The 12,132-nt window shown below is 43.8% G+C and overlaps 1 protein-coding gene across 4 annotated transcripts in view; it reads right to left on the reverse strand.

Annotated features, from left to right (window-relative positions):
• Nucleotides 1-12,132, reverse strand: part of LOC146026123 (uncharacterized) — a 78,902-nt gene that overhangs the window by 7,743 nt on the left and 59,027 nt on the right. The window contains exon 1 of one of the 4 annotated variants that reach the window (XM_083156519.1): nucleotides 6,101-6,215. The exons of the other annotated variants lie outside the window; for them this stretch is intronic. Coding sequence (XP_083012645.1) covers nucleotides 6,101-6,181 — 81 coding nt within the window. The 5' untranslated portion in view covers nucleotides 6,182-6,215. Of the gene's footprint in view, nucleotides 1-6,100; nucleotides 6,216-12,132 lie in introns of those variants that run through there. 4 annotated transcript variants of the gene reach the window in all.

Genomic DNA, 12,132 nt, shown 5'->3' on the forward strand with positions numbered 1-12,132 from the left:
AGGACTGTTACCAGACTAGAACTAGAGGATGACTGGAATTGTCTGGAACCGAAGGGGTAAGGATTCTGTAATATATATGTATAATGCCCATAGTAGTGTCTATTCCACACACATTGCATACAGTAGTATTGCAACTTAAATACATAATGCCCACAGTAGTAGTGCCCCGGTGCACATAATGCATCCAGTAGTAGTGCCCCTTTATATACATAATTAACAAAAAGTAGCAGTGCCCCTTATTCACATGTCAATAGTAGTAGTGCCTCTTACACACATAATGCTCACAGTAGTGCCCTTTACCCATAATACCATCAATAGTGCCCATTGAATACACTATGCACACTGTAGTAGTGCAACTTATGTACATCATGCAGACAGTAGCCCCTTATGAATATAATTCCCACAGTAGTAGTGCACTTACACATAATGCCCGCACTAGGAGTGCCAGTTACACATAATGCCCACAGTAATAGTGCCAGTTACACATAATGCCACAGTAGGAGTGCCAGTTACACATAATGCCCACAGTAGTAGTACTCTTTACACACAATGCCCACAGTACTTATGCCCTTTATAAACGTAATGGCCTCAGTAGCAGTGCCCCTTATACACAGAGGGCTTGATTCAGCTTGGCTCACTAGACAGCATACATTCGCTGCCTAATGACCATCCTAATGCCACCCCACTACCTGCCGAATGCCTGCCACACCCTCCGCCGAATCCCCTCGGTACCAAGCGGGGTGATGAGTAGAGACCTACTGTACCATGGATCAGACCAATTGGGCCCCTTCTATGGATGAACCCACATTGCAGGATTACAAATACACATTGCACAGGAAGCCTGTCTTGGGCTCACAGTTGCAGATTCAAATGAAATAGTAATAAAATAATTATAGACTTAGGTATTATTTCATTAAGAGTGTCATAAGTGCTTTATTTAATAATAATAATGTGTGTTTTCCTTTATTTCTCTACCCTATTGCCTTGTTGAGAGGGTGAAAGTGATCGGAAAACAGTGGAGGGTACTGTACTTTTTTTGGGCAAAATTTAACTGTCACCTAGTTTTAGTAAAAAGGCTCTGTTTATAGATACTTAAGTGACTGTCTTGGATCTCTGTCCTTAAATACATGAATGGTACTAATATAATTTATTTTCTACAAACAAAGATACTATGGGGGAAATTTACTAATATGAATTCGTGGAAAAAATTCGTATTTTCCTAGGAAAATACGAATTTTTTGGGTGTATTCGTATTTTTGGCATTTACTATACCAAAAATACAAATATTTGTATTCATATTGATGGGACATTTGTATTTGTATTTACAAATACGAATGCATACACCATCGTTAGAATACGACAGGAATCACCATTCAAAAGAATGGTGTTTCCTGATTTACTAAGCGGCCGTATTGATAATACGGCCGCCAATTGGCGTGAAACGGCTGCGAATATACGGCAGGAAAATACACTTTATTTTCCTGTCGTATTTGGCTTTAGCCTGCACGGATCAGTCGGATCTGTGCAGGCTTTAGTGATTAAAAAATCCCAATAAAGGGGTCCCCCCCTCCAGGACTTACCTGACCAGGCTGAAGCCTGGTGCTGTCCCCAGTGGCCCTAGAGCGGTGGCCACCGGGCTGATTAAGTGTAAAAAAATAGAATAAAAAAACTATTGTTTTTAACTGTGTGAACTATGAGTCCCAGCAAGTCTCCCCCGCAAGCTGGGACTTGGAGAACCACAAGTCCCAGCCTGCGGGGCATTAAAGGGCCCACTGGCACTTGTAGTTCCACAGTAAAAAAATAGTGAAATAAACACACTGACACAGAATAAAAATAAAACTTTAATACATCCAAAGCCCATACATACTGATACTTACCTATCTTTAGCCCGTAGGTAGGTCCCTGGGTCTTTGTCTGGTGCCTTGTCCTGGTCCGGATCCATGTTGGCATTCGGCTCCATGTCGATGTCCATGTCGGAGGCGTCTGTCGGCCGACATGGACATGGGGGACCTGTGGAAGGAAATCCAACTCACCCAGGTCCTCCTGTGAAGATCTGTAGTCTTGTGCCCCTTTCCCACTGCAGGCTTTACACGTGTAAATGCCGTTTTTTTAGCCTTTTTAAACGGCTAGAGCTGCAGTGGGAAAGCTCCAGGTTGCTTTACACGGGTAACAAATACCGGTTTTTGTTACCCGTGTAAAAAGCAGTGTTTTTAACGTGTAAGAGCCGTTTTTTCGGCAGTGGGAAAGGGGTAGCCCTTACACGTTAAAAAAAAAACGGCATGGGGTCCCCCCCCACTGCCGTAACCAGCACCAGGCTGAAGGAGCCGGGGCTGGTATTAAAAAAATCAGGAAACCCGACAAATAGGGGTTCCCTGATTTTTTACAACCAGCCCCAGGCTCCAGGTCCGGGGCTGGTTCCCAAAATACGGGGGACAAAATGACTAGGGGTCCCCCGTATTTTAAGAACCAGCCCCAGACCAAACAAGCCAGCAGGGTAATGTCACAGCCGGGGGACACTTATAATATAAGGTCCCGCGGCCAAAACATTCTCCCTACCGACCAGTCAGCCTGGCCAGGGGCCCTGGGGGAGTGGGGACCCCCCCAATAAAGGGGTCCCCCCCCTCCAGGACTTACCTGACCAGGCTGAAGCCTGGTGCTGTCCTCGATGCCCCTGGGCGGTGGGCATCGAGCTGATGGTATGGTGTAAAAAATAGAATAAAAACCATTGTCTTTTACTGGTGAACTATGAGTCCCAGCAAGCCTCCCCCGCAAGCTGGGACTTGGAGAACCACAAGTCCCAGCCTGCGGGGCATTAAAGGGCCCGCTGGGTCTTGTAGTGCCACAGTAAAAGAAAGAGTTAAATAAACACACTGACACACGTGAAAAATAAAAGTTTAATACATACATAACACATACATACTGATACTTACCTATCTTGAGCCCGTAGGTAGCCCTGGTCCTGATGTCCTGGTCCGTGTCGGCGTCTGTATCCATGTCGGCATCCCTGTCGGCGACGGCGTCGGCGGTCCGGAGTCCGACGAAATCCATTTGGGAAGCTGTGGAAGGAAACCATACTCACCTGTCCCAGCGCGACGTAGTCCAGGTAAGGTCTTTGCAAAAAAAACAAACCGACACCCGAAACCAGACCGGACTGACGGAGACGCACGTGTGTTTGTTTACATCGTGCGGCTCCGCCTCCCGAATGCCGCTATTGGCCGCCTTGCGGCCTAGCGGCTCCTGATTGGCCGCTAGGCCGCAAGGCGGCCAATAGCGGCATTCGGGGGCGGAGCCGCACGATGTAAACACACCGTGCGTCTCTCAGCTGTCCGCTTGGTTCGGGTGTCGGTTTGTTTTTTTTGCAAAGACCTTACCTGGACTACGTCGCGCTGGGACAGGTGAGTATGGTTTCCTTCCACAGCTTCCCAAATGGATTTCTTCGGACTCCGGACCGCCGACGCCGTCGCCGACAGGGATGCCGACATGGATACAGACGCCGACACGGACCAGGACATCAGGACCAGGGCTACCTACGGGCTCAAGATAGGTAAGTATCAGTATGTATGTGTTATGTATGTATTAAACTTTTATTTTTCACGTGTGTCAGTGTGTTTATTTAACTCTTTCTTTTACTGTGGCACTACAAGACCCAGCGGGCCCTTTAATGCCCCGCAGGCTGGGACTTGTGGTTCTCCAAGTCCCAGCTTGCGGGGGAGGCTTGCTGGGACTCATAGTTCACCAGTAAAAGACAATAGTTTTTATTCTATTTTTTACACCATTCCATCAGCCCGATGCCCACCGCCCAGGGGCATCGGGGACAGCACCAGGCTTCAGCCTGGTCAGGTAAGTCCTGGAGGGGGGGGACCCCTTTATTGGGGGGGTCCGCACTCCCCCAGGGCCCCTGGCCAGGCTGACTGGTCGGTAGGGAGAATGTTTTGGCCGCGGGACCTTATATTATAAGTGTCCCCCGGCTGTGACATTACCCTGCTGGCTTGTTTGGTCTGGGGCTGGTTCTTAAAATACGGGGGACCCCTAGTCATTTTGTCCCCCGTATTTTGGGAACCAGCCCCGGACCTGGAGCCTGGGGCTGGTTGTAAAAAATCAGGGAACCCCTATTTGTCGGGTTTCCTGATTTTTTATTACCAGCCCCGGCTCTTTCAGCCTGGTGCTGGTTACGGCAGTGGGGGGGACCCCACGCCGTTTTTTTTTTTTAAATTCTCCCCCCCCCCCCCTATCTTTACACTGCTTAAACGGGTTTTTAAACGGGTAAGTGGGAATGTGACAAAAACAGCTTTTAAACGGTAATTTACCGTTTAAAAGCTGCAGTGGGAAAGAGTCTTATGGCTCTTACCCGTTTAAAGACCGTTTAAAGACCCGTTTAAAAAAAACGGGTCATTACCCGTGTAGGCAGTGGGAAAGCAGCATTGATCTGACGTAGTCCTCGTCTTCTGTCATCTTCTGTGACATGCCAGCGACTCCATCAGCTCCCCGCATCAGACTGTCAGAGGCGCAGAGATGTTTTATCTTCCGCGCCTCTCCATAGAATGATTCTATTGGCCGCTAGACGGCCAATCAGGAGCCGACTTTCTCAACTCCTGATTGGCCGCCTAGTGGCCAATAGAATCATTAAAATTTTTCAATTTTTCAATTTTTACACCTTGCAGCCTGCACGGATCTCACTGATCCGTGCAGACTGCCTACGCTAATTCGTATTAGCGGCCGTATATACGGCCGTTAATATGAATTAATACGACATCGGTGGGTTGCAAAGCAGTCGTATCTGACTGCTTTGTAAATTCCCTTCCGGAACACGACTTTGCATACGGCTGAAACAGCCGTATGCAGTCATAGGAAGAATACAAATACAAATTTTTAGGATTTCCATATTAGTAAATTTCCCCCTATATGTATCTGGTAAACATTTATTTTAAGCTGGCTAATAAAAGTTATTACATTTATAATATGTAATATCCTAATTTATACAAACATTTTATTCAATCTGTGTATTAAAATAGCATTTGTTTTAATTTTTCCATATTTAAGACACTCTAATATTGTATCCATATGACTGATACCTAGAATTATACTTTTATTAGAAGCTAAAAGATTTATGCAAACATTAATAGTATTTTCTGTTTACTAAACTAATAGCTAAGTAAACCCCAAATGAATCAGAAACACCAAACTTTAGTACATCAAAGTTTCCAGATATTAGGAATATCCCTCAAAATCCCCTAATGCCTCAGTCATTTTATTACACCTGTAAGCACATCCCTAACCCTGCACAAAATATCCTCTAAATATGCCAGCGTCTCTCACGTTTTATGTTATATACATTCAAATAAAAAAGGTTGTGTAAGAAACAATACATTTCCTATATAATGGTAAACGTTACAGGCAATGTTCCCTCTAATTTTACGAAGGCTGTGTGCGGCAAAAGATTTTGGCTGTGCAACTTTTGAAGGAAATTTTTATTTTTGTGCGTCACTTATATATAACTGGAAAATGATGTTCAGCATTTGTGTTAACTTTACTTCAAAATGATATTAAACATTTAAACATTCAAAACACAGCACATGATGTAGTTAATGGGTGAAACACACATTGAGTGCACAACTGCAAAAAGGGACCACTTCTGCTTTGTGCGCTCTGTTGTCATGTCTGTGCGCACAGCTTAGAGGGAACACTGGTTACAGGTCATTATGATGAATATAAATGTTTGCTTGGCAATTTTCACACCTATTTTGACAAATTCAATTGGCACTCAAAGGGTTAATACCTTGATTGTTGGAAGGGGAAGGGGGGTGGAGAATAGGACATTTTGGGGCAGATTTATTAAGCTCAGTGAAGTGATAAAGTGTCTGGTTTTATCGCTGGCCAATCAGCTCCTACCTGTCATTTTTCAAACCAAGCCTGTAACTTCACAGTTAAGAGCTGTTTGGTGATAAAAAACAGACGCTTTATCACTTCACTGAGCTTAATAAATCTGCCCCTATATCACATGATGATATTTGTTTAGGATATTCTCACTTTATCATACAATATTCCTAATCACCATTTGCTAGTAGATAAATTATGTTGAATTGATTAAGCATATACTTACTGGGAGCAGAAACCTCAAGATCAAAGTGAAATAGAACCCAATGCTCTTGTATACTCTCCTTTTATACTTGGTACAACCCATTGTGACCTGCAGAACAAGTGCTCCACCCTGAAACATGCTGAACATGTAAAAACAATGATATGAGCAATATTTTAGAACCGGAACATCCACCTTACACATAAAACAGCATGCTCAGTGGTATTTCCCCCATTTTATAGGAGCAGCTGATTTAGTTAGAATGAGGAATATATGCCAGTTTCTCAGTCCCAGTTCTATACAGTCTTTTTTTAATATACAGTATTAGCATTAGAAATAGGCAGACTTTTCTATTCAGACTTGGAGAATTATGGGCCCCATACATCAGCAATTAATTGTGACAATCCTCAGATCAGTGGCGTAGCTAAGTTTTGGGCGCCCCCCGCCGTTAGGGGGGGGCGCCCCCCCCGCCACCCCGCCAAGCACCCCTACCCCCCCCGCCCCGCCGCCCATGCAAACCCCCCCCAATCCCCCACAGCCTTACCTATAGCGCTGGTCCCGGCGGCTCCGTTCTTCTGCTGAGGACCACCACAAAATGGCCGCCCCCATACAGCAGACAGTTTCAGAGAACGGAGCCGCCGGGACCAGCGAGATAGGTAAGTCAGCGGGGGATGGGGGGGGGGGGGTTAACTATAGCACCGCAGCCCCCGGCGCCCCCACATGCAGGCTATCCGTGCAGGCTAAAGCCAAATACGACAGGAAAATAAAGTGTATTTTCCTGCCGTATATTCGCAGCCGTTTCACGCCAATTGGCATGTATATATTCTGTGTGCGACTGTGGCTGTTCCTGCATACAGAATGCTGTGTTACAGTGATTTCCATGAATACACTATTTCATATGCAGATACAGCCTCACTCACACACATAATATAGGCATGCTGCATATCATTTTAATCAGCAGAAGCTGCTGATGCCCCTAGGCATTCCAAATGCCCATGGCAATTGGCTAGTATGCCTATGCCTAAGGCCGGCTCTGGTCACAATTAATCTTTAATGTGTTGGCTCCCCCTTTTGGCAATCCCAATAAACAATTAATAGGGATCGCCAATCGATTGCTGAATCAGATTTTTAAACATGTTTAATAATCTGGTATTATATGCAGTTGTTTTTTATATGTGTGGGCATTCCCTTTTCGTCTTCTTCTTCTATTTACATTATGAAAAGAAGTAACATCTGAAATGACAATCGATTGAGGTAATGTATGGGCACTTTCCAGATATGAAGATGAAATCTTTAGATGGGAAAAATCTGCCGATCACTGAAATAAATCTGTAATGTGTGGGCAAGTCAAATAAATTGTAGAAACCATTTATCTGCCCAAAAAATCACTGCATCTGGAAAACCATTAATTGTGATTGCTGATGTATGGGGCCCATAATGGGGAAATTAACTAAGAATACGAATACGATTGTTCGTATTCGTATTCTTATTACGAATGAATACGACTGCATACGGCTGTTTTAGCCGTATGCAAATTAGTATTCCGAGGGGAATTTACAAAGCACTGAAATACGACTGCTTTGTAATCCCCGATGCCGTATTCATTTGTATTAGCGGCCGTATATATGGCCGCTAATACGAATTTGTATAGGCAGTCTGCACGGATCAGTGAGATCCGTGCAGGCTGCAAGGTGTAAAAATTGAAAAATTGAAAAATTTAAATGATTCTATTGGCCACTAGGTGACCAATCAGGAGTTAAGAAAGTCGGCTCCTGATTGGCCGTCTAGCGGCCAATAGAATCATTCTATGGAGAGTCGCGGAAGATGAAACATATCTGCGCCTCTGACAGTCAGATCCGTGCAGGCTGCAGTGTGTAAAAAAATAGAATAAATGCTCAGAATAAGACAATAGTTTATTATTCTATTTTTTTACACTCCAATCAGCTCGATGCCCACCACCCAGGGGCATCGAGGACAGCACCAGGCTTCAGCCTGGCCAGGTAATTTCTGGAAGGGGGTACCCCTTTATTGGGGGGGGGTCCCCACTTCCCCAAGACCCCTGGACAGGCTGACTGGTCAGTAGGGTTATTGCTTTGGCCGGGGGGCCTGGTGCTGGATACGGCTGAAGCCTGCACGGATCTGACTGATCCGTGCAGGATAAAGCCAAATATGCTAGGAAATGAAAGTCTATTTTCCTGGAGTATTTGGCCAGCCACTACGGCCGATTTACGCTAATTAGCGGACGTATTTTATATACGGCTGCTTAGTAAATTAGGAATTACCATTCTTTTGAATGGTAATTCATATTCGTATTTTCCGATGGCGTAAACATTCGTATTTGTAAATACAAATACGAATTGCCAAAAATACGAAAACGAATATGTGTATTTTTGGCATAGTAAATGCCAAAAATACGAATACGCCTAAAATAATTCGTATTTTACTATACAAATACTAATTTTTTAGGCGTATTTGCCTTAGTAAATTTCCCCCTTAATCTTCCAATATAGGCCATTTATAATGAAGCCATCTACAGGATCAGGAGTTGAATCAGGAACCCAGTTACTATAGGAGCGCCTATACATTGCGATCTGGGTTACCTTCCTGCACTCGCAGGTACAGGGCCTGTCCCTGTGATGTGCTAAGCCGGTTGCTGACCCCATAGACTGCACTGCCCTGCCGGTATTGTGGTCTGTAGCCCATAGGCTGAAATGCGCTACCGCCATCTCAGAATGGGGATAGCCAGGGACACACTGCGATGCTGACCGATGTTGATACATCGGCAGCATCGCACCCTCCCCCCATAGAAAACTACGGAGGATGTGGCTGCTGGCGGTGCAGGAGGGATCTCAGCAGGGATTGGAGATTCCTGCTGCCGTCCCTCCTTGATACATTAAGGTGACACTTAACATTTGTGACTAATTCCCAAAAAATTAGGGTTTAGCCACAAATATTACATAATAAATGTTGCTCATAGCAATAAATCATGTTCTGGCTAACATGTATTTGATACATTTGGAAGAATTACTGAATAATTTGAATTTGTGTGGGGGCTAACTCTTACATATTCTCATCAGTTCAGAACTCCTTGGCAATTAAGGGTGCTGAATGAGCGGACACTGCAGACAGCGGTGGCAGAATTAGAAAATTTAAAAGATTGGCTGGCCGCTGACTGGCTGAGGGTGCTCTTTCTCTCAGCCAATCAGCGGCCTCAACTGCACGCTGCCTGGACCCCACGCTGCCCAGGTACCACCTGCCGCCCCCTGTATACATCCCGGACTGCCTGCTGCACAGCTGCACACACAACAGCTTCACCTACAACCTACAACATTTTTGCTCGGGGCGCTAGGAGGTCTGGAGCCAGCCCTGGGCCCAATGTATCCAAATCCTGGTTCAATCCTGGGCAGATTGGTTTGCAAATTCATCCTGGGAAATTTCTGAACGTAGCCAGTATGTAGGGGGCTGTTGAGGGACTGGGTTCCTTGATGGGGGCAGAAATCTTCTTCCTCATGGTGTCAGATGGTGATTTGGATGCAGTCCTGGCCTTCCTTGCATCTTATGCTGCAGTTGTGTTGGCCCAATCTACTGCTGGATTCAATCAAACAACTTGGCCCAAATGTAAAAATGTATTTCTTTCAGTTTAATTAAACTAATGACAGTCTGGTGAAATATATAGGCTGTACCAACCACTCCCCATAAACACAGCATTGCAAAATATTTATGATAAAAGTTAAAAATGATAGTAATAAAATGATGTAACACCTGTTACAGAGACATGTTATACCTCTGTCAGACCAAAACTCCTGTCTTACCTGTGCTATTGAACAGTTTCAAGCTGTGTTCTGCTGCTTAAAAATGCATTCTCACTTTAGAATGAAACCGGGTTATAACTGTGTTTAGAGGTAACCTGTAATGTAGCGATAGATAGATAGATAAGGTGCGTACACATGGGGGGAGATATATTGCTAGCAATATATTGCTTGCGATATATTACTGAGCAATGTATTGCTCAGTGTCTCCTTTTCATCAGCGACCAGAGATGGTCGCTGATGAAAAGGAACCTCTGCTGGGGGAGCCGCAGAGGTAATTAGCTGGTCGCAGGAGCAAGCTAGACACTAGACATACAGTATATATAGAAGATAATTCAGAAAAGAAGGCACTCAAAAAGAGCTTTAAAATAAAACTTATTTTATGGAAAGTAAACATTCAGGTTCAGTATCTGGGTTCATCATGATGTCATATTTAATTCAGGAACTGAGTTCCTGCTAGTTCCTGATGAAAAATAACACTGTCTACTATATAAATAACTAGTAATAATAATAATAATAATAATAATAATAATACTCAGCCCTTCTGATGTAGCTTTCACATCACACTTTTAAAACGGTATATTGCCGTTTTTTTGCCTTTTAAAAAGTTTAAGGCTGCAGTGTGAAAGTGTCATAGTTGAAATACCATTTAAAGTTAACTGGTATTTCAACACGTTTAAAAAGCAGAGTCCTACCCGTTTTAAAGCCAATTCAGAGCCGTTTTTTGTGCTGTCTGAATGGCACTGAAATGGTATTTAGTAAAAAATAAAGGTTAGAGCACTGTGATAGGCTGTCCCTTGTCTTGTGTCCCTTCCCTGAACCAGGAAATAAGCTGTGGGTAGAAACGTGTTCAGAGGTTAAACGGCTTGACTGGTGATGTGAATGGTACTTAAACGGTATTTTTAAATGGTAATCTGCTGCAATATGAACACTAGACCCGTTTAAAATACCATTTAAAATTACAGTTTTTCAAAACGTTTCAAAATGTGATGTGAAAGCTACATGAGTAATATCTTTAAAAAAAAAAGTGTAGTGTGTACACTCAATATCATGTGACCAACGTCATGCCCAATATAGTTAACTAGTTGTTTAGTATGTACGGGGCTTTAGTCTGGAACTGTGCACAATATGTACTACAATGTAGCGCTGTAGATGAAGATGAGCAGTTTCCATTCATACAATGTGGATGTGATATGGTGTCCTTCAGGAATTACATACCTGTACTGTACTAGTTATTCATGTTTGCCTCCTGGCTAGTAACAAGCACATGTAATAAGCACTGTGATAATTAGACCGCCCTTGCTCAGCAGCATTTATAATGATCCCTGTTCTGCAATTATTCTTGTATAGTCGTTGTTCTTTTAATTATACTTTGATTTAAACATGACAAACCAGTAAGATCATATGATAAAAAATGCAGACTCAACATATGGCTGTAAAGAAGTCATAGATTGAAGCTACCAAACTGAAAATAATATGATGGTACGCGATGAGTATGGGTCATTGGGTCGACCACTATTAGATTTACATACATTGGGTTGACCACTGTCAACATGGCTAAGGTTGACATGGATGGAAGGTCGACAAACCCATGGCAACCTTTTGACTGTCAACCTAGCCATTGTCGACCTAATGATTGTTTCGACTTTCCATCCATGTCGACATTAGCCATGTCAACCTATTTCATGTGACAACCTAAGCCATGTTGCTCTTCAGTGGTCGACCCAATGCATGTCGACCTTGTATGTGTCGACCTAGCAACAGTATAACGTAACAACATGGGGCCAAATGAAACTTGGAGGTTTTTTTAAATGGGCAATAAATGACGAGGTATGGTTTTGTCTTGTAAATGATTGCCCCCCGAACACGGAGACCATTACATTCGGCCACAGCTCTCTGTTGTCTTGATGAGAAACCTCATTGGCAAACAGTCATGTTGGAAAGAGACGCGCAAGCTCCTTGGATAAATCTGCATTACACCTTGGTTACAAAGAACACACAATGCCTTAGCAGGAGCAGCACCTGAAGTATATAAGGCTCTCATGCCCAAAGCTCATTTTAATGCCGACAATAACTGAACAACAATGCAATGGATTAATTCTTATTATTATTATTATTAATAATAAGAATAATATTAATGTAATGTTGCTAATGTTGATCTAGCAGATAGGGCTGCCACTAGTAATGTTGGGGCCCGGGACTGACCTTCAGTCTGGGCAGCTGGGCCCCCAGCGGGCCCCCCCAGCA

This window comes from Crinia signifera, chromosome 8 (assembly GCF_055691185.1).
Source record: "Crinia signifera chromosome 8, ASM5569118v1, whole genome shotgun sequence".
In the NCBI taxonomy this organism is placed as follows: Eukaryota; Metazoa; Chordata; class Amphibia; order Anura; family Myobatrachidae; genus Crinia; species Crinia signifera.